The 27494-nt window shown below is 46.2% G+C and overlaps 2 protein-coding genes across 4 annotated transcripts in view; one reads left to right on the forward strand and one right to left on the reverse strand.

The window, feature by feature from the left end:
• Positions 1-3645: 3645 nt before the first annotated feature.
• CCDC59 (coiled-coil domain containing 59) lies at positions 3646-13525 on the reverse strand. The gene is made up of 4 exons (XM_069974044.1): positions 13200-13525; positions 9842-10067; positions 9434-9524; positions 3646-4498 (listed from the first exon to the last, which is right to left on the reverse strand). Exons 1-4 carry the CDS (start codon positions 13480-13482, stop codon positions 4337-4339), a joined length of 762 nt encoding a protein of 253 aa, XP_069830145.1. The 5' UTR covers positions 13483-13525; the 3' UTR covers positions 3646-4336.
• A 24-nt stretch (positions 13526-13549) lies between these two features.
• The window catches only part of METTL25 (methyltransferase like 25), a 165258-nt gene continuing 151313 nt past the window's right edge, over positions 13550-27494 (forward strand). Inside the window, exons 1-2 of one of the 3 annotated variants that reach the window (XM_069974027.1) lie at positions 13550-13656; positions 15010-15224. In XM_069974027.1, the coding sequence (XP_069830128.1) occupies positions 15014-15224 (211 nt within the window). In that variant the 5' untranslated portion in view covers positions 13550-13656; positions 15010-15013. Of the gene's footprint in view, positions 13657-13851; positions 13933-15009; positions 15225-27494 lie in introns of those variants that run through there. The other 2 variants (XM_069974021.1, XM_069974035.1) reach the window with 2 other exon arrangements.

Below are 27494 nucleotides of genomic sequence, written 5' to 3' on the forward strand. Positions count from 1 at the left end.
GGGGAATCCTCTATTGATATGAAGAGGCGTAGTAAAAGTGGTAAAATCTAGAAGTATTAACCATAAATAGAAAGATTTTCTTCTCTCCTTGAGGATGTTTAATCTGTGTTTTTTTTCCTGCTGTGTTTTACACATGCCATGTGTTGCTATGGGTGTTTGTTTTCCTACACAATTGTTTTATACGTGCTTGGCCGACAACCACAACTGTTAATGACAAACAAATTGTGATTAAATCTGTTGCTGTGGACATAGTGATTATGAATGCTTCCAACAATTGCTATAAACCTGATATACTGTAGTATTGGCTACAAAGAAGAAGAAATTGGTCTTGGGTTTTTTAACCCCTTAAGGTCAAAGCCTATTTTCGTTTTTGCGCTTTTGCTTATTCCATTTTAAGTTTAAAAGTCCATAGCGCTTGCATTTTTTCACCTAGAGACGTATATGAGCGCTTATTGTTTGCGAAACCAATTGTACTTTGCAATGACAGGCATTATTTTTCCATAACATATGCTGCGAAACCGGAAAAAAATCATTTGCGCTGTCAAATTGAAAAAAAACCGAATTTGTTTTGATTTCGGGGAGTTTTGCATTTACGCCGTTCGCCCTATGGTAAAACTGACTTGTTATGCATGTTCCTCAAGTCGTTACGATTACTATGATATATAACATGTATAACTTATATTGTATCGGATGGCCTGTAAAAAATTCAAACCATTGTTAACAAATATACGTTCCTTAAAATCGCTCCATTCCCAGGCTTATAGCGCTTTTATCCTTTGGTCTATGGGGCTGTGTGAGGTGTCAGTTTTTGCGCCATGATGTGTTCTTTCTATCGGTACCTTGATTGCGCATATACGACTTTTTGATCGTTTTTTATTACATTTTTTCTGGATTTGATGCGACCAAAAATGCGCAATTTTGCACTTTGGAATTTTTTTGCGCTGACGCCATTTACCGTGCAAGATCAGGAATGTGATTAATTAATAGTTCGGGCGATTACGCGCGCGGCGATACTAAATATGTTTATTTATTTATTTATTAATTTATATTTATAAAATGGGAAAAGGGGGGTGATTTGGACTTTTATTAGGGGAGGGGATTTTTTTATTAATAAAAACACTTTTTTTTTTACTGTAACTAGAAGTCCCCCTGGGGGACTTGTATATAGACCGCACTGATCTCTCATAGAGATCAATGCTGTGTATATACACAGCAAAGATCGATTAGATCGGTCATATTTACTATGGCCTGCTGCAGGCCATAGCAATCTATTGCCGAGCCGGGATCAGCGTCATTCCGACGCTGAGACCCGGCACGGGCAGAAGAACGGATCTCCCCCCCGCGATCGCATCGCGGGGGGGAGATCCGTCCCACTAGACACCAGGGACACGGAGAGCACAGCATCTAAGTGCAGCTGTCAGGTTTGACAGCTGCACTTAGAGGCTTTATTAGCCGGCGCGGCAACGGGACCCGCGCCGGCTAATAGAGGCACTGCCCGGCTGCACGTGTCAGCTGGGATCAGCGCCGTTCAGAGCGGGGTCTCGGCGGGACCCCGCTCTGAACACCCCGAGCGGCACCATGACGTATCAGATACGTCATGGGTCGCTAAGGGGTTAATATACATGTACAAAGGTTTAACGGACAAATTTTTAATGGACATCTCAGGTGTTAGATATAATTTAAAAAAACAAAACACTCAGACACAGAGAAGGAGATTTTTCAAACTGGTGTAAAGAAGAACTGTCTTAGATGCCCCTAGCAACCAATCAGATTACACCTTTTATTTTTCAAAGACTCTGTGAGGAATGAAAGGTGGAATCTGATTGGTTTCTAGGGGCAGCTAAGACAATTCTACTTTACACCAGTTTGATAAATCTCCCCCAGAGTTTTTATACTTACCCTCACTCCTGAGTCTGTATGCGGACCCCCGGAGCTTTAATTGGAATCTTAATTTTTTCTGTACTTTTGTTCTTTAGCTGGAGAGCATCAGATGACTGACAGCTTGCTCAGCCAATCGGAGCTGAACGAGCTTAATCATCTGAAGTAGTACTAGGGGAGGGCTGGCCTAAGGGACTGACTGGCCTAAGGGCTGGACTAAGTTAGGCCAGCCTCCCTCTACTAGTGACAACATTGACACAAGATGGCGCCAGCTGAACCACCTGTGGTGAACAGTAATCAGGTAGGTATGACTTTTCAATATCACCCCCATTAGTTAGTAAGGCCCTATTATTGTAAGGAGGTAGACCCCCCCTCATATTAGGTAAGAAGCGCACATACTCAGTTGGTAAGTGCTCCCCCTTCCAATATCAGGTAGGTGGAAATCTACAATAGCTTGTAAATGGCGCATAGACATAAAAACATTCATCATATAGAAACGCCAATTTTGCACATCAGTACGAAATAGCTTACTGAATTCCCCCTACATCTTTATAGTGACCTGTAGATTAAAATGCATTACAGCCATCTGAGTGCAGCTTACCTACTATCACCATGATCCACCTTTGTTCTTCATTTAATTTACCAAATTAAAAAATCTTTCCTTCATCTGCTCAAAGATATTAGGGTCCCTTAAGATGAGCAGACCCATGCCCCATAGAAGCACCAACCTAGTAGTAGTAGTGTGACTGTTGACACTGGGAGATATCTGGCAGATATGTGGCTGATTGAGTTTTAGGCCTGTTTGTCATCTAATCGCTGTGTCTTTTATATAAAAAAAATATTTGTGTGTACTTCAAGTATTCTGTGTTCTATCTGACCAAATATAAGGAAACTTCTACGTATGCAATAACCTACGGAAAGACTATCTTTACATGGCTGTTATTCTTCATGTAGGAAATTTGTATTTAAATTGAATCAGTCACCTAAATAACGTGTAGCTAGCTGCCAGTACGCTTACAGCTATGGGTACAAATAAGACTACCATTAAGACTACAATTTTACAGGTCTATGGCTGAAATTTGCATAAAAATGAGTTTATTTTCTGCACTGAATTGTCATAGAGGCAGGGCCAGCACACTGAAGTGCCCCAGGCTTTAAGGCCTCTCTCTGCTAGGCTTGACTATACTCTTTACCTTTCTTTTTCTCTTTGATTGACACACATGGCTCTACAAGCCCTGCCAAAATTTTACCACATATGCACAGGATTTTAGCAGGCCTATGAGACCCCTGCCTGCCAATCAAAGAAAGAGGGAGCAGAGATGGCAGTGAAAGAGATAGGACTTACAGCCTGGGGCACTTTGTTGCCCTGGCCATGTCTCTATGACACTTCAAAGCAATGAAAGCAATCAGTTTTTTTCCCCATGAGATATAATAAAAGACAAAAATAGTTGGCACTGCAATCACATATGTTCTTAGAACAGCTCAGGATTACAGAAACAGTTCAATATAGATCACTGTGGTGCTCAGTCTTAGGGCCAGTTCATATACAGTAAAACTGGCAGAATTCTGCTGCGGACATGTCATTTTTCAGAGCGGAGAGAGGAGGTGGGTGAGCCCTCCCACAGACTGCCTGTATGACATGGAGGCTGGCGGGATTCTGCCACAGAATTCCACCAGTTTTACTCCATGTGAATTGGCCCTTAGTGATAAAGTTCAAAATACAATCCAGTATAAGAATAAAGAATAAGCAGCAGCAATCTTCTGTAAAAAAAAAAAAAATCAGCTTTATTCCATGGGCAATTAAATACAATCAGGTAAAACTGCTAGGACAAAGCAGCAGCAGATAATGCAACTGGTGTTTTACGCCATGTGGCACACCATCAGACCAGATTTCCATGGAGAAATCCAGAAGATAAATTGACATCTACACACTTTCAAGTGTACCTGTTACTTTAAAAACTTTAGACATGTCAAGATAGACTTCTAAAAGGTGACACCAGGCATCCATCACGTAGCTGAAAAATGGGAAGAACGCACTTAAGTGTACAGCCCATGATCCACGACTCCATTCATTCCTATTGAGCCATCGGAAAGAGCCAAGTAAGCACTCTTCTGGCTTACTTGGCTCTCTCCAGTGGCTCCATAGGATTGAATAGAGCTGTGGGTCACCTGCCGTACCCGAGCCTCTATCCATAACAGAGAAGCTGGAGGCCAGATACTGAGATCAGCAGGGCACACAGAGGTCTGATCCCCCCCACGATCTCTTTCTTTTTCCCTAACCTGTGGATAGCAGAAAAGTTAATTTTTGTTGAATAACCTCTCAGTTTGCTCCAAATTCCCATCCTTGTTTCAGTGTTGTACAGAGGTTTTTGTTTGGGGGGAAAGTTATGCAGAAAAGATGTAACATCTCAATGCACCACTGTTGATGCAATTCTTTAGGAAGCAGTTTCAAAATAAATTAAGATTTACTCTGAATTTTCTTCAGCAAGTATTCCATCTGTACATTGAAGTTGGGCTGTCCTTTCTTTGTTTTTGAGCTGAGAACTTTATAAGACTCTATTCTCTTCTGTTTGTATAGTTTGATTGCTTCTTCTCTCTTTTTCCTGTTGATCTCTGCCTCCTAAAATACATAAAAAGATGCATGAGTTCCAAAGAGACCAAGACAGAACGCAGTATAGTTAGCGCTATGTGCACAAGAGAGGCTGGGCTCTGTACCTGCAATATTGGAAGCCTGTCAGCATTCTCCCGTGGGTTCCTGCTGCGAATGATATACTCTGACCACACAGAATTCTAAGCAACTGTCCCTTGTGTTCTTACTACTTAATATACACAGTGCTGACTCCTGCATGTACACCACCCCTTCAGCTTAGGCTATGTGCTTTGTTAGCGATGCACCAGGAAGAGGGTCTCAAGAGCAGCAGTCAGAGCACTAAAAGCACCTAGTTACCACTCTTAAAGTTTAAAGGACAACTCCGGCGAAATTTTTTTTTGGCTTATTTAACACACATTACAAAGTTATATAACTTTGTAATGTGGTCAAATACCCGGTCTGGCCCCCTTCCCCCACTTTCCGACTCCCGACCCCCCACCCCGGAAGTTAAAGAATGTATACATTACCTATTACGGTCGCCACGGTCCTCTTCTCCTGGGCGGCATCTGGTGACAGGTGACGTCAGAGCTGGGGGGCGGTCCAGGTCTTCTTCCTCTTCGGCGTCTTCATTGAGAGTGAATGGGAGAGAAAAGGCTGCTGGTGCACATCATTTTCATTGGCTGGAGCGCATCACATGGCTTCCAGCTTGCTCAGCCCTGATTGGCTGAGCTTGCTTGAAGCCATGTGATGCGCTGCAGCCAATGAAAAGGCTGCCGGTGCGCAAGCGCACTGGCAGCCTTTTCTCTCTCATGGACCCGTAAGCAAGAGACATCGCTGGACGGCGGACGCAGGTGACGGTGAGGCGGACGAATGGAGTGGCGATCGTCACCGGAGGGATGGTGAGTATGGTGTCTGTGTTTTTTTGTTTTTTTTGGGGGGTCCCGCCGGAGTTGTCCTTTAAATTTAACAAAACCATGCAGATTTTTATTAATTTTTTTAAACATGCATGCTATAATAAAAATGTGTCATCAGGTTATGATATAAAACCTGAGCTGTAATTAGTTGCTGTGGAGAAAAAGATGTCTCAAATTCAGGCAGCTCCACAAATCTGGGCCAAGTCAAATTTTTACGCGGAACTTATTTTTAGGAAGTGTGTGTTTTTTTTTCCACTTTTAATTTCAACTTACTATCTAGATCATAAAAATAATCCTGGAATCTTGAAGATTTCAGTCTGGCTACTATTCCTAATAATAATAATCCAACACTTCCTGGCCCATAAAGATAACTTTCCAGCAGTGTTCTCCTTATCAAAGAAAGAATTAAACTTAAAGGAGAAGTCCGGCAAAAAATCTTATTAACCCCTTAACGACATCGGGCGTACCTATACGCCCCCGCAAGGTGGGCTTTAACGCAAACGGGCGTATAGGTACGCCCGATGTTTCCCCGATCGCTGTGTGTTCACACACAGCGGTCGGGGACGATGGCCTGCTATAATGTATAGCAGGCCATCTCTGCTCGTCGGCACGGGGGGTGATTAACCCCTCCCGTGCCGACGATCGCTGCTATATGCTGATCAATACAGATCAGCATATAGCAGCTGAAAACAGATTTCCGGGTCATCGGTGACCCAGTGGCCCGGAAAGCAATGGCGATTGGTGCTGTCCGAGATAGCACCAATCGCCATTAGTGTCCCCAACAAAGATGGCGCCGATGCCACCCCCACGATCTCCGTGATAGGCCGGCCAGTACTGGCCGGCCCATCACGGCGATCATACTGTAAAAAACAGTGTTGCCGAGTTTTGCACCCCTCAGCTAGGTAGCTGAGAGGTGCAGAACAGGTGTGTGTGGTGCAGGTGTACCATACTCACCTGATCTGGCCGTCCGGAGCGAAGATCTGCGGTCCGCGCCGTCCTAGCGTCTTCTTCGCGTCGCTTCCGGGTTCGTTCGTCCAGCGTCGGAAATCTTCGGAAACACTCGGGTCTTCGTTTTCGGCGGGCCTCGGTAATCTCCGGCAATCTTCTCTCTACTGCCCCCTAGCGGCTGATCAGTGAATATCATTCACTGATCAGTTGCTTTGGGTTAAAAAGATTTATTTTTTTTTCCCCCCAATTTTTTTTTTTTTACTTTTTTTGTGCCCTAACGCCGCTGAGTACTGATCAGCATCGCACGTAAGTGCGCCACTGATCAGCAATTCCTCCTTTTTGGCGTAGGAGCATTTTTCCCCCCTATATCCTACCGCCACTGTCTGCTGATAAGTGCCGCACGTAAGTGTGGCATTTATCAGCAGCTCCTTTCTTGGCGTAGGGATATTATTTTCTTACTGTCAAAAAAACTTAAAAAAAACACTACATTACACTACACTACATGAAATAAAGTTTTACAATAAACATTTACATACCCCATATACTAGTCCCCGTATAAAGATGGCCCCCAGGGTGTTTTCGGCGTCGGACGCATATGCTATTATTGCCTAAAACACCGAAACAGCCAGTGAGAATGAATGGGGGGGATACTTCTTTCCTCCATTCATCATCATCATCATCATCATCATCAAGTGACGTGTCTGGGGGTATCGTAGTGTACGCTGCCCCCCAGACACGTCTTTTCCGCCAGTACTGTCCCAATAAGAGATCACGGTATGGCGTGAAATTCTACAAACTCTGTGACAGTACCTCAGGGTACACTTACAGATTTAGAGTACGTGCACACTGCGGAATGGCGAAGGATAACCCTTTGTGCATTTCGCAGCTGGCACCTGCCGGCGGACTGATGCAGGCGTGCGTCTCCGCCCGTGTCATAGACTCTATTCTATGCACGGGCGGATTCCGTTGTCCGTCCAAAGAATGAACACGTTCATTCTTTGGACAGAGGGCGGAATTCGCCCGTGCATAGAATGGAGTGTGACACGAGTGGAGACGCACGCCTGCATCAGTCCGCCGGCGGGTGCCAGCTGCGGAATGCACAAAGGGTTATCCTTCGCCATTCCGCAGTGTACATGTACTATTACAGTGTATGAAGGAAGGGACACCCGAATCCTGCCCCCAGATGCCCCCTCCCCCCCCATCCTCGGAGTTAGTGGGGAGATCGTCCAGGAACTGATCTTCCCACTGCTGGATAAAGGTCACCACCCGTACGGGGATAACATTTATACCAGCGCCCCCCTCTTCTGGTCCCTCGCTGCCCGAGCTACTGTAGCTTGCGGCACAATCCAAAAATATCAGAAGCCGTAAAAAAAGCCCTAATATTTAGCAGCCCTGGAGCGGACCCAGCGCTTCTGGATATGAAGGACCCCGGATCGCACCAGGACAACATTTTCCAGGTGACGTCCCCCACACTGGAAAACAGGAGACCCCAGAAGAAGTACAGAGTGTGGCGTAAGACGGGGATCAGGAAGGACACCATTTTCCAGTGTGACACCTGTCCTGATCACCCCGGCCTCTGTATACTGGATCGCTCCAAGGCGCACCACACGTCATTGGAGTTCTACATTATCTAAATTCTTTCCCTTATTCCTATTTCAGGGGTCACGTTGATCCGAGGATTATTCTGATCGCCATTATGGAGTCGGGAAGGAATTTTTCCCCAGTGATGAGGCTACTGTCGTCTGCCTTACGAGGGTTTTTTGCCTTCCTCTGGATCAACACAGGTTGAATTTGATGGACACCTGTCATTTCCAACCTTATAAACTAATTGGCCTAATACCCCCAAATAAATTAGAATTGTCCCTTTTCCCCAGTAAAATGCATTTTTTCACAATTTTCACGTTATTTTGGTGTTTTTCATAAAGATTCGTTATGAGTATCGACTCCATTTTACCAGAAATGTAAAGTATAATATGTCACGAGAAAACAATCTCAAAATCAGCCGGATAGGTAAAAGCATCCCGAAGTTATTAATGACTAAAGTGACACAGGTCATATTCATAAAATTTGTCTCTGTCCTTAAGGCCATTTCAGGCTCTGTCCTTAAGGGGTTAAAGTATTGTATTGCCCCCCAAAAGTTATACAAATCCCCAATATACACTTATTACGGGAAATGCACATAAAGTGCTTTTCTCCCCCTGCATTTATTACTGCATCAAGGCTTCCCTTCCTGAATAAAATGGTGATGTCACGCCCCGACTCCCAGAGCTGTGCAGGCTGTGGCTGCTGAGGAGGATGATAGCAGAGGGATGCTCAGTGTCCCTCCAGTGCCCTGGGTCCTTTAGTGTCCCTCTGCCATCATACTCTCGCAGCCAGAGCCCGCACAGCTCTGGGAGTCGATCGTGACATTTTATCCAGGAAGTGAAGCCTTGATGCAGTAGTAAGTGCAGGGAAAAAAGCACTTTATGTGCATTTCCCGTAATAAGTGTATATTGGGGATTTGTATAACTTTTGGGGGGGCAATACAATACTTTAATAAAAACTTTTGCTGGACTTCTCCTTTAAAATTGATTCCAGAAAATAGATAACATTCAGTAGCAATAGCAGATGTTCAGAGTGGGAAGTAACTTTCACTATACATCTCTGAGACAATTTGAAAAAATCTGTACCACGTGAACAGCACCCCCCCAAAAACAAAACAAAACAAAACCAGACCCAAAACACTGGTACCACTCTGATGTTCTCATTAAGGCAAATCCGATCCCAGAGTCTGCGTGCCTCTTAAGACCAGTAGCCAGTATTATTCGGGGTAAAATCAACTTTTATTCAAGCAGTATGGAGGAGTGTCAATGAGGCAGCGCCTATACCTCTCTCCCTACTGCCCTGGGCTAGATGATGGCAAGGAGAAAGGCGATGCAGACCAAGGGCATGGATGGTCTATGCCCCGACCGAATACAAGTTTATTTTACCCCGAATACCAGCAATTGCCTTAATGAGGACATCAGAACGGTACCAGCAGTTTGGGAAAGGGGGGGGGGGGGGGGTCTGTCCAGGTGGTAGAGATTCGCTTTAAGCTGTATCAAAACAATGGAGACAGTCTTACTTGTCTTTTCTTTGCACGCTTCTGTTGCACCCGTTCATATTCTTCCTTTGCTTTTTGATTTGATGTTTTCTTCCTAAAAATTTTCTTTGGTCTGCCAAACACAATTTCAAAAGTTACATACCATGGATTAAAAACAAAACAAACACATGTAATTCCCCACCTCCCTTTGGCCAGATCAGAAAAATCCACTGGAGAGATTGTCCAATGACAAGAAGTTGTCTACCGACACAGCTCAGTGTAATATTACCGTCTACTTGCAGAGAAATGACAACTTTCCCTAATAATATTGGTTGCTGGACCTTTCCATCCTATGAGATCGTTGTCAGTGTTATGCTGGTTGTAACCCCCTGATGATATAACATTACTTGGATGAAAAGCAGTTATTTCATGTTATTACTATGACCTTACATTACTTCTGTCTCCTGGTCTACTGTTTTGGAGGGCTCCTTTTTAGATTTCCTCTGTTTTTCTTGACTTTTCAGTTTCTCTTCTTCAGCCAAGTAGAGATGCTTCAGATGTTCAGGATAGTGATCAGTATAAGACACTTCTTTAGTATTTGCCTTCTTTTGCTTTCTTTGCAGCTTTCTATACTGTAACTGAACCTTTTCCTTTCTCCACAAAGCAAAGCCTTTTCCTAAACAAGAAACACGAAGGTCACATAGGTAACAGTAAACGGACAAGTCAGCCATTGTATATCACTATAAGGACTGGGTCTTCAATGACGATCGTGCGGCCGGGGGCTGCGGGGGGCGATCGTGCGGCCGGGGGCTGCGGCGGGCGATCGTGCGGCCGGGGGCTGCGGCGGGCGATCGTGCGGCCGGGGGCTGCGGGGGGCGATCGTGCGGCCGGGGGCTGCGGGGGGGGCGATCGTGCGGCCGGGGGCTGCGGGGGGGCGATCGTGCGGCCGGGGGCTGCGGGGGGGCGATCGTGCGGCCGGGGGCTGCGGGGGGCGATCGTGCGGCCGGGGGCTGCGGGGGGCGATCGTGCGGCCGGGGGCTGCGGGGGGCGATCGTGCGGCCGGGGGCTGCGATCGTGCGGCCAGGGGCTGCGGGGGGGGCGATCGTGCGGCCGGGGGCTGCGGGGGGCGATCGTGTGGCCGGGGGCGATCGGGGCTGCAGGCGGGATGTACATTACCAGGTCCCCGCTCCTGCTTGCTTCGGCAGCTCCTGGCACGTTCCGCCAGCCCAATCGGTGCGCTGCCCCGCCCCAGCGCACTGATTGGCCGGGCAGGCCGTGAAGACACCGGGAACCCCGAAGCAAGCAGGAACGGGGACCCGGTAATGTATAATGCCCGGCGGCTAGGGGGTTAATGGGGCGGGCTGCAGACAAAATCGCAGCAGGGATGTACATCCCTGCTGCGAGTTTCTCTGCTAATGAAAGTATAGGGCTGGGATCTGCAGCGAGTCTCGCTGCAAAAACGCAGCAAGGAGACTCGCTGCAGAACCGCCAAGTGGGTTTGTAGCCTAAAATCATATTTTTTATTGGGACACGAGTCAAGGAGGCACAGCTGATGTGTCACATCTCTCTCATGCTTGCTCCCCCTCCCTTCCCTCTACTGCTCCTGAACCTTACTACAGTAAGGGATGTAAGGCAGGAGGAGATAGGAAGCGAATAAAGCCCTGGCAAGTCAGTAGTTCATCCCTGCCGCCTCCACACTTGTGCTTATTTATAACTGTTTTATACATTATTAGACGTCAGCTGCAAAACTGGCAGACTGCATTTATCATTATGTGACATTTCCTTATACCATTACATTGAGCTGACTGCCTTTAGAGGCCTTGTGCTGTGAGAACTTTTGGGTTGTACTGCAAAATAGTGATGGCATAGTGCATCTAATGCAGCAACAGATGGGAGACCCAGGCACCCCGGTAGTGATCCTCCCTTTAGACCCAGGCACCCCGGTAGTGATCCTCCCATTAGACCCAGGCACCCCGGTAGTGATCCTCCCATTAGACCCAGGCACCCCGGTAGTGATCCTCCCATTAGACCCAGGCACCCCGGTAGTGATCCTCCCATTAGACCCAGGCACCCCGGTAGTGATCCTCCCTTTAGACCCAGGCACCCCATACTGATCCTCCCTTTAGACCCAGGCACCCCATACTGATCCTCCCTTTAGACCCAGGCACCCCATACTGATCCTCCCTTTAGACCCAGGCACCCCATACTGATCCTCCCTTTAGACCCAGGCACCCCATACTGATCCTCCCTTTAGACCCAGGCACCCCATACTGATCCTCCCTTTAGACCCAGGCACCCCATACTGATCCTCCCTTTAGACCCAGGCACCCCATACTGATCCTCCCTTTAGACCCAGGCACCCCATACTGATCCTCCCTTTAGACCCAGGCACCCCATACTGATCCTCCCTTTAGACCCAGGCACCCCATACTGATCCTCCCTTTAGACCCAGGCACCCCATACTGATCCTCCCTTTAGACCCAGGCACCCCATACTGATCCTCCCTTTAGACCCAGGCACCCCATACTGATCCTCCCTTTAGACACAGGCCCCCCTGGTAGTGATCCTCCCTTTAGACCCAGGCACCCCGGTAGTGATCCTCCCTTTAGACCCAGGCACCCCGGTAGTGATCCTCCCATTAGACCCAGGCACCCCGGTAGTGATCCTCCCTTTAGACCCAGGCACCCCATACTGATCCTCCCTTTAGACCCAGGCACCCCATACTGATCCTCCCTTTAGACCCAGGCACCCCATACTGATCCTCCCTTTAGACCCAGGCACCCCATACTGATCCTCCCTTTAGACCCAGGCACCCCATACTGATCCTCCCTTTAGACCCAGGCACCCCATACTGATCCTCCCTTTAGACCCAGGCACCCCATACTGATCCTCCCTTTAGACCCAGGCACCCCATACTGATCCTCCCTTTAGACCCAGGCACCCCATACTGATCCTCCCTTTAGACCCAGGCACCCCATACTGATCCTCCCTTTAGACCCAGGCACCCCATACTGATCCTCCCTTTAGACCCAGGCACCCCATACTGATCCTCCCTTTAGACCCAGGCACCCCATACTGATCCTCCCTTTAGACCCAGGCACCCCATACTGATCCTCCCTTTAGACACAGGCCCCCCTGGTAGTGATCCTCCCTTTAGACCCAGGCACCCCGGTAGTGATCCTCCCTTTAGACCCAGGCACCCCGGTAGTGATCCTCCCTTTAGACCCAGGCACCCCGGTAGTGATCCTCCCTTTAGACCCAGGCACCCCGGTAGTGATCCTCCCTTTAGACCCAGGCACCCCGGTAGTGATCCTCCCTTTAGACCCAGGCACCCCGGTAGTGATCCTCCCTTTAGACCCAGGCCCCCCCGGTAGTGATCCTCCCTTTAGACCCAGGCCCCCCCGGTAGTGATCCTCCCTTTAGACCCAGGCACCCCGGTAGTGATCCTCCCTTTAGACCCAGGCACCCTGGTAGTGATCCTCCCTCAGACCCAGGCACCCTGGTAGTGATCCTCCCTCAGACCCAGGCACCCTGGTAGTGATCCTAGTGATCCTCCCTCCGACGCAGGCACCCCATACTGCTCCTCAGACACAGGCACCCCATACTGCTCCTCAGACCCAGGCACCCCACACTGATCCTCCCTCAGACCCAGGCACCCCATACTGATCCTCCCTCAGACACAGGCCCCACACAGCGCCCTCTGATTGGTAGATATGTACTGCAGCTTCTCGCCTGCACCGATGTACAGAGGAGGCACTGCGCATGCTCACTGTGGACACACGCACTGCCCCACGTGCTATGGCCTCACCTTCTTTGGCGCTGCCTTTATACAGCTTCTGCTCCTGGTTCGGCCTCCATCTGCGCCTCTCTTTTGCGCCACCTCTGCCGCCTAAGGCCGCTCTCTTCCCAGGAACTCTGCCTCCTTTCGCCCCCTGGTTCTGCACGCCTTCTCCTTTATCCCTCGGGGCCTCCCGTCTACCTTTCACATTAAACCGGCGATCATTATGAAACGCTGCTCCGTCTTTGGTTCTGAAATGTAGTTGTCTTTTTCCGTGCTGTAGTGAGGCAGGAGACGCATTCGTGTCCGCCATGTTGCTGCTCCTCAGCGTCCCCTGACAATGACGTCATCGCTTGCTGCCCTCCCCGCCCCCTACATTAGTTATCTACGAACCACGTGACCTGCGGCGACACATGTTCGAATACGTCACTGTCCTGTAACGTGTGGTGAGAGGGGCAGCCCCGCACTGTATACAGGGAGCCGCTGTGTGAGTATATAGCAGGGTACACAGGACGGCACACTAACACTATAGCCATGTGTATCATCTATTATTGGCTGTTATCAGCCGCTTGGTGGAGGGCGCCTTCCCCTGTACTATTCTCACTGACCACAAAGTATATGTGCGCATGCGCTGTGTGTTGTGTCCCGTTTACTAGCCAACAACCATGGACGTACATGTGACAGATGCTCAGCCCTGGATGACAGCTCTAATGGTTGGCAGCAGTGCTTCCATAGCTCTCCAGCTTCTTAAGCCATCCTTAGGGTACTATCACACCAAGCGATTTTTTTGACGACTAACGATAGACGATCTTAAACGACCCACAATCGTTCACCCAAATACATGGAACGACGGTCGTTATTTATGATTGCTCTTGCGGTTGTTTAGTTGCCGCTATTGCGTACTTTTCAGCTATGAGTTCTTATTCCACCGGACAATGTGCGAACTGTCAAATAATAAAAATAGGTCCAGATCATATTAAACAATCAACGGTTTCTTGTTGGTCGTTTAATTGTTGCCAGCTATTACTCAAAATTATTATCGTTCAAATCCGAACGATCTAACGAATTTTTGAACGATAATCATCCCATGGAACAGGCCCCTTAGCCTAGCTCACTTGTCAGCTTGCCACTGTATAGTCTGTGACATGTAAGGGCATGGTCACACTACGGAATATGTGCAGATGAGCTCAGCGGATTCCGTGCACTCGTATCCCTCTGCTCTTGCTTGAAAATCTGGCCATCCCATAGGCTCCATTCTAGTCAGGCAGATTTCACCGTCTGCCCAAAAATGGCTATTCTTTTGGCAGATGGCGGAATCCGCCTAACCATGGGGGGGAATTCTGTAGTGTGACCGGGCCCTAAAACATAGATGAGGAGGTAGACACTGCCCCCCTCCCTGCCCACTATCAGGGGTTTCAAGCCCCTATTTCTTCTTATTGCAGGACCAGTGAATGAATGGTGGTCATACTTATGCTCTGTCACTGTAGTCAGTGTCTATGGGGCTTCAGTGGTGAGACCCCCAATAATCACACATGTAAAGGGATCAGTCCATGGTGCTATGCTGCTTATGCAACTCCCGATTACCAGTATGAGAGTAACCCAAACTACGTAAAACAGCTGTGCATCCAAGTAGGCCAGACAGAACTGGGGTGTCCTTGTTCTGAAGATAGATTTGGCCCCATAGGTGGAACCTTTATCTATCAGACAATGGGTCATATCCTGTGAATATACCATAAATGTCAAGATGGGAATACCCCTTTAGTAATCGGGGATTCTTTTCATCCAGTCTCTGAATGATCTCACTATTGCCACATTTAATAAAAGATTTTCTTTGTTATAGGGAAATGTTTGCCCAGTGGACAGCTCCGAGCACAGACAAAATAAAAGAGTCAATGGAAAGCTTGCTTCAGTTTTTACAGGCGACTGCACAGATTTCTGGGGCTCATACTGTTGATTTTTATACTAAAGAAGTATGGAAGACGCATGTGGCTGTTTCTCCTGAATCTGTCCTTTCAATCTTTAGTCAACAGCAACAGTCTCACTATGAACATAGAGGTGAGTGAACTATTAACCCTTTGAGGACCAAGCCCAAAATGACCCAGTGGACCGCGCAAATTTTGATCTTTGCGCTTTCGTTTTTCCCTTCTCCCCTTTTAAGAGCTCTAGCACTTTCAGTTTTCTATCTACAAGGCCATGTAATGGCTTGTTTGTTACAGAAATACTTGTACTTTGTAATGGCGTCTTTCATTTTACCATAACATATGACGGAATCCCAAATATATTATTTATGAAGATATAAATAGGTGAAATCGTAAAAAAGAATGCAATATGGTAACTTTTGGGGGGGTTCCTGTGTCTACGTAATGCACTATATGGTATGCTTGCGGCCGGAGCATACATTACCTGCTCGGCGCCGCAGCTGCATGTGAGGCCCCCTGCTCCCGTCGGTCCCCATCATACAATCAGTGCTGCCGTGCACAGTGCTGCAGGTCCAGTCTCCTGAAGGCAGATTTTCCTGACTTGTGCTGGTTGAAAAAAACAGACTGAACACAGGAATTCCAGCCAGTACAGAGAGTCACGGCTCATTGTGTCCATCAATCACATGACAGCCTTCTCTGTGAGTGCACAGATGGCCTGGGATACACAGGACTCACAGGAAGCAAGTTTGCAATTTACATTCATAATTTTTTTTTTTTTTAGTTATCATGGAGAACTCGGCACTTTCTCAAAAAACAGTAAACAGTCAGAAAACAGGAAGTGCTGAGTTCTCTATGATAACTAAAAAAAATAATGAATGTAAATTGCAAACTTACTTTATATTAGGGCTGGGCGATATTGGCCTAAATCAATATTGTGGTTTATCGTACATGTAGCCACGGTAACGATAAATTGAATGATAATTATGACATGCCCCTTTTAAAAGCCACACCCCTTTTGAAAACCCCATTTTCTGATGGTAATACAAACGTGGATCTATTTCATATAACAATGTGCAGCAAACTTTACAAGTAATACACAACGTTTTGGCGTCTCCTACGCCATTTTCAAGTGCCACTTGAATATGGCATAGGAGATGCCGAAATGTCATTTATTGCTTGTGAAGTTTGCTGCACATTGTTATGTGGAATAAATTCACGTTTGTATTACCATCAGAGTGCTGCAGAGTATTTTTTACTAGCTGACTTGATCCAAGGTCTGGGATTTGTGTGCTGCCTCTATTGTTTGCTCTATCTATCTATCTATCTATCTATCTATCTATCTATCTATCTATCTATCTATCTATCTATCTTCTATCTATCTATCTATCTATCTATCTATCTATCTATCTATCTCCTATCTATCTATCTATCTATCTATCTATCTATCTATCTATCTATCTATCTCCTATCTATCTATCTATCTATCTATCTATCTATCTATCTATCTATCTATCTATCTATATCACACTGAAAAAATAGGACTTGATTTTTAGATTGTTTAAAAAATAACTTTTATTTTTCTTACGTTAAAAAATTATTTATTCGTATTCCAAAAAGTCACCAGATGCTTAAATACCTAATTACTATTTACATGGCCATCACCAATAATTTAGCTATGTACAAAAAATTTTTGAAAGAGTTCCTTTTCCCCTCTTTCCAATAAATATCCGTGTTCCTTTATTTTTTATATTCAGTCCACTTGTATTTATTTATATTTTTTATATGTCCCTTTCTTTGTATATCCTTTTTGTGTATTCTTTTTATTGTCTTCAATGTGAGTGTTCAGATCACTGCGTTTTTTACACAGACATTTGTTTGCAAAAAGAAGTGAAGATTTACTTCCCTTGTCTCTGTTCCTCGGGTTCTCTTCACATCACATAGCTTGCAGCCCAACGCGTTTCCTGTTACCACACATCTTCAGGGGCTATAGGGTTAAACTCACGTATTGCCAGGGACGTTGGTTTATTCCTCTGTACAGCTCTGGTGATGGCCGTACACTGAGTCTGTGCATCCGGTTTCTATTTATATGGTGCATGTGCCCGCCCACTTCTCTGTGTCACTGATCACTTGCCCAATCATTCACAACGCTTCCCACGCTGTATGAGCAATAAAAATGTGATCCGGAGTGCCGTGTCACATGACTTGTTACGTCATCCTTGTTGCTTGGTTACCCGGGACGCCTCTGCATCTCAAGCCTCCTTTTGGATTGCGTCCTTGAACCGCACTGTGTATCCTTAGAAAGATGGTTAGATGGTTAGAAAGAACCATTTAATTGTAAGAGAATTTTAACAGAGTATCGTATTTTAGATATGTAATCATTTAACAGGATTTTAGCAGGATGATTTTAGCGGAATGAATGAATATAAATATAACATGAATGGATCTAATCATTTAACAGGGTTTTAGCGGAATGACATATATGAAATGTAGTCATTTAGACCATGTGGGCGCATTGTATTGAGCCGGAATGTCCACCGCGCCTCGCATTGTAACAATTTTTTGTCATAATTGCCTCGTAGTCTTGATTTCTGAACCACCTCAATCACTTGACATTTCAATGTTTCCCAATTTCCTTCATGGTGTTGTAAAAAGTGAGCAGCCACAGGGGTGTCACGTTTATTTTTTATATCCCCTATGTGTTCGCTTAACCTCTTTTTGAGGGATCTAAACGTCTTTCCCACATAGTTTTTAGGACAAGGACATGTCAGCATGTAGATGACTCCAACTGTGTTGCAATTTGCAAATTCCCTTGTTTCATAGTATTGTCCTGTACTAGAACTTTGAATTTGCTTTCCTGTTTTTATATATTTGCACATCGTGCATTTACTGCATGGATATGTCCCTGTGATGCTTTTCCTTGATTTTTCTTTTCTGTTTGTTGGTAGATAGCTGTGTACCAGCCTATCTTTTAAATTACGGCCCCTTCTATAAGTAATCTCTGGATTGTCTGGAAGAAATTGGTCCATAACGGGGTCCAGTTTTAAGATTGGCCAATACTGGGATAATATTTGTCTTACCTCCTTGGATTTTACATCATAAGTACCTATTATCCGACATTTTTGATCCAGATCCATCTCCTGTGCTTTTGGGATAAGCAATTCATTTCGATTCTTTTTTATTGCTTTCCAATACGCCTCTCTTAGCACTTTTTTAGGATACCCTCTTTGTAGTAGTCTATCTCTCAGATCTCGCGCTTTCTCTTTAAATTCTGTAATTGTGGTACAATTGCGCCGTATCCTGTAATATTGGCCCACCGGTATGCCAGCTTTTTGTGGACGCGGATGGCAGCTTTCCCATCTCAACAGTGAGTTGGTGGCTGTTTCTTTTCTGTGAACACTTGTATTAAGTCTCCCATCCGCCATCACATGGATATTCAGATCCAAAAATACAATACGATTCTTACTGATGGTTTTAGTGAATTTTAGACCTAGTTCATTTTGGTTTAATTCCCCTACAAATGTGCTAAAGTTTTCTTCAGTGGAATTCCAGATCAGTAGCACATCGTCTATGAACCTTATCCATAGCTGCACATGTTGTGACCAGTGAGACATCACTTCTCCGAAGACGACCTGCTCCTCCCACCAGCCGAGGTACATATTTGCGTATGTGGGGGCACAGGGGCTCCCCATCGCTGTACCCCGTTGCTGGTGGAAGAAGTCGTCTCCGAAGAGGAAGTAATTGCGGGTAAGCACAAAATCCAATAGTGTCAAAATTAAGTCATTGTGAGCTTCATATTGAGTTCCTCTCATTCTTAGAAAATGTTGTACTGCCATTTTTCCTCCTTCATGGGGGATCGATGAGTATAAAGCCTCTACATCTAGTGAGGCCAAGTAGCTGTGGGGTTCCAGCTGTACTTCATCGATACGTCTCAGGACATCTGTCGTATCTCTCACATAAGACGGTAATGCCTCTACAAATGGCCTCAGTACTATATCTATATATTGGCTCACATTTTGTGTAACATTGTTGATACCCGCCACTATTGGACGTCCACGTAATGGGGGATACCCCTTGTGTATTTTTGGTACACTATAAAAGCTGGCAATTTTTGGGTGTTCTGGCTTCAAATAGTTAAACTCTGTTATATCAATCAATTTATTTTCCTTTGCTTGGTTCAGTATATTTACTAGTTGATTTTCAAATAAATCTGTTGGATCTGTACTTATTTTTCTGTAACACTTCTTATCTTTAAGTAATTGTAGGCACATTGAATCGCATTCCTCCCTAGTCATCAAAACAATAGATAGGAGATAGATAGATAGATAGAAAGAAAGAAAGGAGATAGATAGAAGATAGACAGATAGATGATAGATAGATTGATAGATAGGAGATAGATGAAAGTAAGATAGAGGATAGATAGATAGATAGATAGATAGATAGATAGAAAATAGATGGATAGATAGAGTCCTATCTATCTATCTATCTATCTATCTATCTATCTATCTATCTATCTCCCTACCTATATCTTTCTGTCTAATATCTACCCCCAGTCACTCTGTCACATGCTGTTCTGCCCTGGCCCCCCTCTCCCGCACATACAGTGGCTGCAGGGGGTCAGGTATGGGTCGCCACCTCCTTGCTCCACCGGGCACCGCTCTCTCCCGCCCAGGAATCCTGTTGTAGCACATATATCTGCCGGCAGCTGAGTATCACACATGGCTGCTTCCAGCACTGTCAAAAGATAACGGGGCGCCACGCATTCCTGTGCGGGATAGAGTGCGGTGCCCAGTGGAGCAAGGATGTGCCGACCCATACATGACCCCCTGCAGCCACTGTATGTGCGGGAGAGGGGGGGGCAGGGCACACCGTGCAGCTTCCAGAGCTGCCCGGCAGCAGCAGCACTGAGCACAAACTAGAGAGCTGCGCCCTGGATGCAGCCTGTCACATCTTCAGCCCCACCAGCAGGATCTTCCATCCCTTGCCTTGCACCAGTATATGTGCACCCTGGCTGGGATCGGAAGGTTAATCGGAGGATCAGTTTTCCTGCCCCCACCTCTCCACCCGACACCCATCTCTCTCCCTGCACCAGAATGCTCGGTGCCCCGCGTGCTTGCAGCAGGTAGAAATGTGAGGGTGACGCTAACTGACGCGTCACACATGGCAACCCCCCCCCCCCCCCAGACAGCAAAATAGTTGGCCAGGCAGCGTAGGAGCAACGGCGCGAGGTAGATTAACTGAAGGGAGCAGAGCATGCAGCCGCCGGGTTAAGGGGAGGAAAAATACCGCAGATACCGTCCTGGCAGAGTTGAGATCAGTTAACCGACGCCAGAGACGGTATAGGTATTTTTATGGTATATCGCCCAGCCCTACTTTATATCACATCTACTGTTGATTTAGATTTTGAAAGTTATTATGACAGTGACACTTTAAAGGGGTATTTTTACGGTATGGCCAAGGAGGGGGTGGATATAGACGCTGCTGTCTACTTACCTCGCCGGGTCCCAGATTGCGCCGCCCAGTTCTCCCGTCCAGCTGACGCTTCCTGGTCTGAGCTGTGGCTTGAGACATGGCGTCTCAAGGCAGCTCAGCCATTCAGTGGTTGTAGCAGGACACCGGAAAACGGGGCGGCACGGAGCTGGGGAGATAAGTGGACGGTGGCGTCTGTATTCACCACCTCCTTGGCCATACTGTAAAAATACCCCTAGCCCAGAGTACCTCTTTAAATATGTTGATGCATGGCAAAAACACATATTTAGTATTTGAAAGAACAAGAGGACATGGTGTTAGACACAGTAGACAGCCAGTCACCGCTGTTTTGTAGAATTCTAGGTCATGTTAAGTATGTAGCTAAGTGTCATCAGCATAGAGATTGTACTGACAGCCAAATCTAAATATTATTTGGTCAATAGGAGTTATACTGTGGAATGATAACTGAGAAATAGCAGGGGAAAGAGAAGTAGTAGATCCAACAAATAATACACTGCAAGTGGTCAGAGAGGGAAAAAGAGATAGAGAGAGAGCAGTATGTTTAATGGGAATATGTCAGCTGATATAGTTAGATAGCTGTTAGGTCAATGAGTCACATGGTACCTTTCACATATCCAGCTGTGCTTCCCAAACATGGAAAAATGCTGACAGTTTGCACTGGAGGAATAAAAGGTTTTTTTTTTTAACATTCTGGAAGCACAGGCAGATATACATGAGATAATCTGTGTCTTCTTGTCCTAATGGTCTTCAATGTCAGACACTGGAAAGTGATCCAGGGGAATTAATAAAATAGCTGCAGTGAGATTTAGCCACCCGGCAAATTGGATTTATTTTTTTCCTGGAATTTGTCAGTATTAACTCTAAAATTAGTGGCCAGGTCCACTGCAGAAAGGTCTGTGATAGGCACCTGTACTTTAGGGTTAGTAGAAAGTATAGTGTAGTCATTTTAGGTTTTTAGATAGTGTGGAGATTCAGGTGATGTTTTTATGGTGAAGATACATGTTTTTAGCATACAGTTGTAATGGAGGAAATCTGTCTGATTCTCTCCACAGGTGTTCAGCGCTCCTAGAGCACTGCTGATGTGGATTTCTGAGAGGATTGGGGACAATTAAGACAGTACGGTGAAAGTTACTGGGTGAAGAGATAATGGAGATTGGGCTGTCAATGGAGATGTAGAATAATGAAAGTAGCTTTTTACCAGATATGAGGATAGAAAATGAGGAAACAAGGCAACAAATTGATCAAGAATAGACGGTCCTAGGGGGGCAGTGAACAACTGGAACTCTCAGGGAAAATGGCCAGAAGAGTCTGAGAGCGTTGACTTCAAAGTTGGGGAGTGCAGTTCAGTAAATGCAATATAGAAGTATGTTAGCTCCCCAATTGTGTTTGTTCTCCGGTCTGGGGGTGGGTATGAGAGAAGTGTAAAGCAGTTTCACACCATTGGATGCTGCAAAAACGCAGTTGGAAACACATAGCCTTCCACATTTGCTTGCACTAGGATGGATAGTAAAATAAAATATACTACCAAGCATCGGTAGTATGTGTAGAAAGGGACAACCCCTTTAAGGGAAAAATTCTTGTACAATTTCTCAATGTCTTGAGACTGTGTGCACTGTTTATTTTAGAAGACTTCTGGTAATGAAGCAATATTTTTTTTTTTATCTTGCACTGTCTAAATTTACATTTAGGAGTTAAAGAGTCACTGTCGTATTTTTATTTTTTTGCAGAAATCAATAGTCCAGGCGATTTTAAGAAACTTTGTAATTGGGTTTATTAGCCAAATCTGCCATTATCTGCATGTAAAAAGCCTTTTCCCAGGTCCCCCCCCTCCTTCCTCTTTTTCATCCACTCTGAAAAATCTGAAAATTGTGACTTGTTGCAGGAGTCGTACCCTGTCTGCTCTAGGGAGAGGGGAGGGGGGAGGAGGAAGGAGGGAGTTAGCCGGCAGCAGAAAGCAGATAACAGAGGATTACAGGCACGGAGCTGGGTGACAGCTGTAATCCGAGCTCAGACAGGTCACTGGTGATGGTCAGAACAGATAACGGGTGAGGGATTTGTAGATTAACTCTTTGTTGTCCTGTTTTGGTCTTTTCTTTAGCTCTCTCCATAGGAGAACAATGAAGACAGGGGGGAGAGCTTCAAACTGCTTTTTCATGATAAAAATGCATTTTTCGGATAATAAACCCAATTACAAAGTTTCTTAAAATCGCCTGGACTATTGATTTCTGCAAAAAAAAATTTCACGACAGTGACACTTTAAAGGGTTTCACAGGTAAATGCTACCTTCAGCTGTTTAATAGAGAAAGTTCCTGAAAGTTAAATCTAAAGTCACACACTTGACTTTTGGAGCAGAGAAGCTGATAAGTGTGCCGCTTTTTCATTTTAGCTAGTCTAAAGCATTAACACTGTGATAATATTGCCTCTGATCCTTCAGTTTGTAATATATGCACAGAATGATTGAATTTGCTGCTTTTTTTAGAAGAGGTAATCTTCAGATTGCCAGGGCACACAGAGCTATCCCATTTACAGGCACTGACTGAGACAGGCCATATTCTTATGTTCATGTGTTTTAGTCATTTTTTTGACATAGCAATTAACCTCTTAAGGACCCATGACGTACCGGCACGTCATGGATCACTGTCACTTAAGGACCCATGACGTACCGGTACGTCATCCCTTTAAACGGGCGCCGCGGCCGGCCGGGTCCCGATCGGGGGAGATAGCCTGCTATAATACATAGCAGGCCATCTCTCCCTGTCGGCATGGAGGGTTGTTAACCCCCCCCATGCCGACGATCGCCGCTATTGGCTGATAAGCCCATAGCGGCGATCGGAACCTTTCCGGGCCATCGGTGGCCCGATGACCCGGAAAAAAATGGCGGTCGGTGCTGTCCGTGGACGGCACCGACCGCCATTACTGTAAAAAGTAATGGTGGTCACGGTACCACCGTCCCGATCGCCGTGAACGGCCGGCCGGCTGGCCGGCCGTTCACTGCGATCAAAGTCCCCACAAGTAATAAATACCTGCTCCAGACCCCTCAGCTAGGTAGCTGAGGGGTCCGGAGCAGGTATTTGTACATTACTCACCTGTCCCGGGGTCCTGATCGGCGTCTTCCGGGTTCCCGGCGTCCTCTTCATCTTGTCGGGACTTCGGCTTCTTCCGTGAGTCCCGATCGTCTGTTTCCGGCTCCAGCGTCGTCTTTTTTCGTATTTTTCCGGCTCCAGCGTCGTCTATTTTCGGATCTTGCTCTCTGCTGCCCCCTAGCGGCTGATAAGTGTAATACACGTATCAGCCACTACAGGGATGTTCAGAATGTAGTAAAAAAAAATTTTTTTTTCCCAATTTTTTTTTTTTCTATTTTCCGCACCCTATCGCCGCTGAGTGTTGATCAGCATCGCACGAAAGTGCGCTGCTGATCAGCAACTCCTCCTTTTTGGCGTAGGGTGTTTTTTTTTATATCCTACTGCCACGGTCTGCTGATAAGTGCCGAACATAAGTGCGGCATTCATCAGCAACACCATTTTTGGCGTAGGTTTTTTTTGTATACTTACTGTAAAAAACACGTAAAAAAACACTACATTACACCACACTACACTACATTGAATAAAGTTTTACACTACACCACTACATACCCCATATACCAATCCCCATATAAAGATGGCCCCCAGGGTGTTTTCGGTATTGGACGCATACATTATTATTGCCTCCGACACCGAAACAGCCAGTGAGGATGAATGGGGGGTCCTTCGTTCCTCCATTCATCCTCATCCTCCTCATCATCCAGTGACGTGTCTGGGAGTAGCGTAGCGTACGCTGCCCCCCAGACACGTCTTTTCCGCCAGTACCGTCCCAATAAGAGATGACGGTATGGCGTGAAATTCTACAAACTCTGTGAGAGTACCTCAGGGTACACTTACAGATTTAGGGTACGTGCACACTGCGGAATGGCGAAGGATAACCCTTCGTGCATTCCGCAGCTGGCACCCGCCGGCGGACTGATGCAGGGGCGCGTCTCCGCCCGTGTCATAGACTCTATCCTATGCATGGGCGGATTCCATCATCCGTCATTCCATCAACACGTTGGACGCAGAGCGGAATCCGCCCCTGCATAGAATGGAGTCTATGACACGGACGGAGACGTGCGCCTGCATCACTCCGCCGGCGGGTGCCAACTGCGGAATGCACAAAGGGTTATCCTTCGCGATTCCGCAGTGTGCACGTACCCTTAGAGTGTATGAAGGAAGGGACACTCGAATCCAGCCCCCAGATGCCCCCTCCCCCCCCATCCTCGGAGTTAGTGGGGACATCGTCCGGGAACTGATCTTCCCACTGCTGGATAAAGGTCACCACCTGTACGGGGATAACTTTTATACCAGCACCCCCTCTTCCGGTCCCTCGCTGCCCGAGCTACTGTAGCTTGCGGCACGATCCGAACATATCAGAAGTAGTAATAGCGCCCTAATATTTAGCAGCCATGGAGCGGACCCAGCGCTTCTGGATATGAAGGACCCCGTATCGCACCAGGACAACATTTTCCAGGTGATGTCCCCCACACTGGAGAACAGAAGACCCCAGAAGAAGTGCAGAGTGTGGGGTAACAGGGGGATCAGGAAGGACGCCATTTACCAGTGTGACACCTGTCCTGATCACCCCGGCCTCTGCATACTGGATCGCTCCAAGGCGCACCACACGTCATTGGGGTTCTACATTATCTAAATTCTGTCCCTTATTCCTATTTCAGGGGTCACGTTGATCCAGGGATTATTCTGATCGCCATTATGGAGTCAGGAAAGAATTTTTCCCAGTGATGAAGCTATTGTCGTCTGCCTTATGAGGGTTTTTTTTGCCTTCCTCTGGATCAACACAGGTTGAATTTGATGGACACCTGTCATTTTCAACCTTATAAACTAATAATTGGCCTAATACCCCCAAATAAATTAGAATTGTCCCTTTTCCCCAGCTAAATAGGTATGGCCGCCATTCCCATTAGAAAATGCCATGATGCAATTACAAAGCCTCTGTGCGGCCAGGACAGTAGAAACCCCCCACAAGTGACCCCATTCTGGAAACTACACACCATATGGAATCTAACAAGTGGGGCAGCGGGTATATGGCCCCCTGGTGACGGCCACATTTGGGACGTGAAAATGAAAAAAATGGTATTTTTTATTTTCACGGCACATGTTCTACACATGTGCCCATCACTAGTGGGGTCCATATGCTCACTGCACCCCTTGTTAGATTCCTTATGGGGTGTAGTTTCCAGAATTGGGTCACTTGTCGGGGGTTTCTACTGTTCTGGCAGCACAGGAGCTTTGTAATTGCGACATGGCCTCCATCCCCCATTCCAGCCTCTAAATGGCGCTCTGTCCTTTTGGTGACTTGCCCTGTGCCCATATGGCAAATTATGTCCACATGTGGGGTATTTTCGTACTCAGGGGAAACTACCCTACACGTTTTGTGTTCATTTTCTTTTTTAACCCCTTGTGGAAATGGAAAAAAATCAAGGCTAGACCAACATTTAGTGTAATTTTTTTTTAATTTTTACTCTAAATCATTGATCTTGTCTTGATTTTTTCATTTTCACAAGGGGTTAAAAGATTAAAAAAAACACAATGTGTAGAGCAATTTCCCCTGAGTACGGAAATACCCCACATGTGGACATAAAGCGCCATGCGGGTGCAGGGTAAGCCTCCAAAGGGAAGGTGCGCCATTTGAAGGCTGGATTTGGATGGAATGGATTTCGAGGGGCCATGTTGCATTCAAAAGGCCCCTGTGTTGCCAAGACAGTTAAACCCCCCACAAGTGACCCTATTATGGAAACTACACCCCTCAAGGAATGTAACAAGGGGTGTAGTCAGCATATGGACCCCACTGGTGACGGGCACAAATGTGGAACAATGTGGCGTGAAAATGAAATATAAAATTTTTTACACTATAATGTTGGTCTAGCCTTGAATTTATCATTTTCACAAGGGGTTAAAAGAGAAAAAAAAAAACAAAATGTGTAGAGCAATTTCCCCCGAGTCCGTAAATACCCCACATGTGGACATAAAGCGCCATGTGGGCGCAGGGCAAGCCTCCGAAGGGAAGGAGCGCCATTTGGATTTTAGAGGTTGGATTTGGCTAGAATGGATGATGAACGCCATGTCGCATTTACAGAGCCCTCGTGCTGCCAAAACACTGGAAACCCCCCACAAGTGACCCCATTCTGGAAACTACACCCCTCAAGGAATCTAACAAGGGGTGCAGTGAGGATATGGACCCCTGGATGACGGGCACATTTGTGCCATGAAAGTGAAAAAATGAAAATTTTCACTTTCACGTCACATTTTTCCACATTTGTGCCCGTCACCAGTGGGGTCCATATGCTCACTGCACCCCTTGTTAGATTCCTTGAGGGGTGTAGTTTCCAGAATGGGGTCACTTGTGGGGGGTTTCCAGTGTCTTGGCAGCACGAGGGCTCTGTAAATGCGACATGGCCCTTGAAATCCATTCCAGTGAAATTCAGCTTCCAAAAGCCAATTGGCGCTCCTTCCCTTTGGAGGCTCGTCCTGCGCCCGCTTGGCACTTTATGTCCACATGTGGGGTATTTCCGTACTCGGGAGAAACTGTGCTACATGTTTTGTGTTTTTTTTTTCCTTTTATCCCTTTGTGAAAATGAAAAATTGAAGGCTAGAACAACATTTTAGTGTAAAAAATACTTTAGTCTTTTTTCAAGCCATATTGTTTGGAAAATCTGTGAAGCACCTGTGGGGTCCAGATGCTCACCGCACCCCTTGTTACATTCCTTGAGGGGTGTAGTTTTCTAAATGGTGTCCCTTTAGGGGTGTTTTTTAGGTTTTGACACCCCAGAGCCTCTGCCAACCTGAAGTGGTACAGTCAGAAATGACCAAAAATAACGGAGCCATTGAAATTC

This window comes from Dendropsophus ebraccatus, chromosome 1 (assembly GCF_027789765.1).
Source record: "Dendropsophus ebraccatus isolate aDenEbr1 chromosome 1, aDenEbr1.pat, whole genome shotgun sequence".
NCBI lineage: Eukaryota > Metazoa > Chordata > Amphibia > Anura > Hylidae > Dendropsophus > Dendropsophus ebraccatus.

Coding starts and splice junctions, on each gene's coding strand:
- CCDC59 (XM_069974044.1), bottom strand. CDS start 13,482: ATGGCGGACACGAATGCGTCTCCTGCCTCACTACAGCACGGAAAAAGA. Junction 9,525..9,841: donor GACCAGGAGACAGAAGTAAT/GTAAGGTCATAG, acceptor TGTGTTTGGCAG/ACCAAAGAAAATTTTTAGGA. Junction 4,499..9,433: donor AGCGTGCAAAGAAAAGACAA/GTAAGACTGTCT, acceptor TATGTATTTTAG/GAGGCAGAGATCAACAGGAA.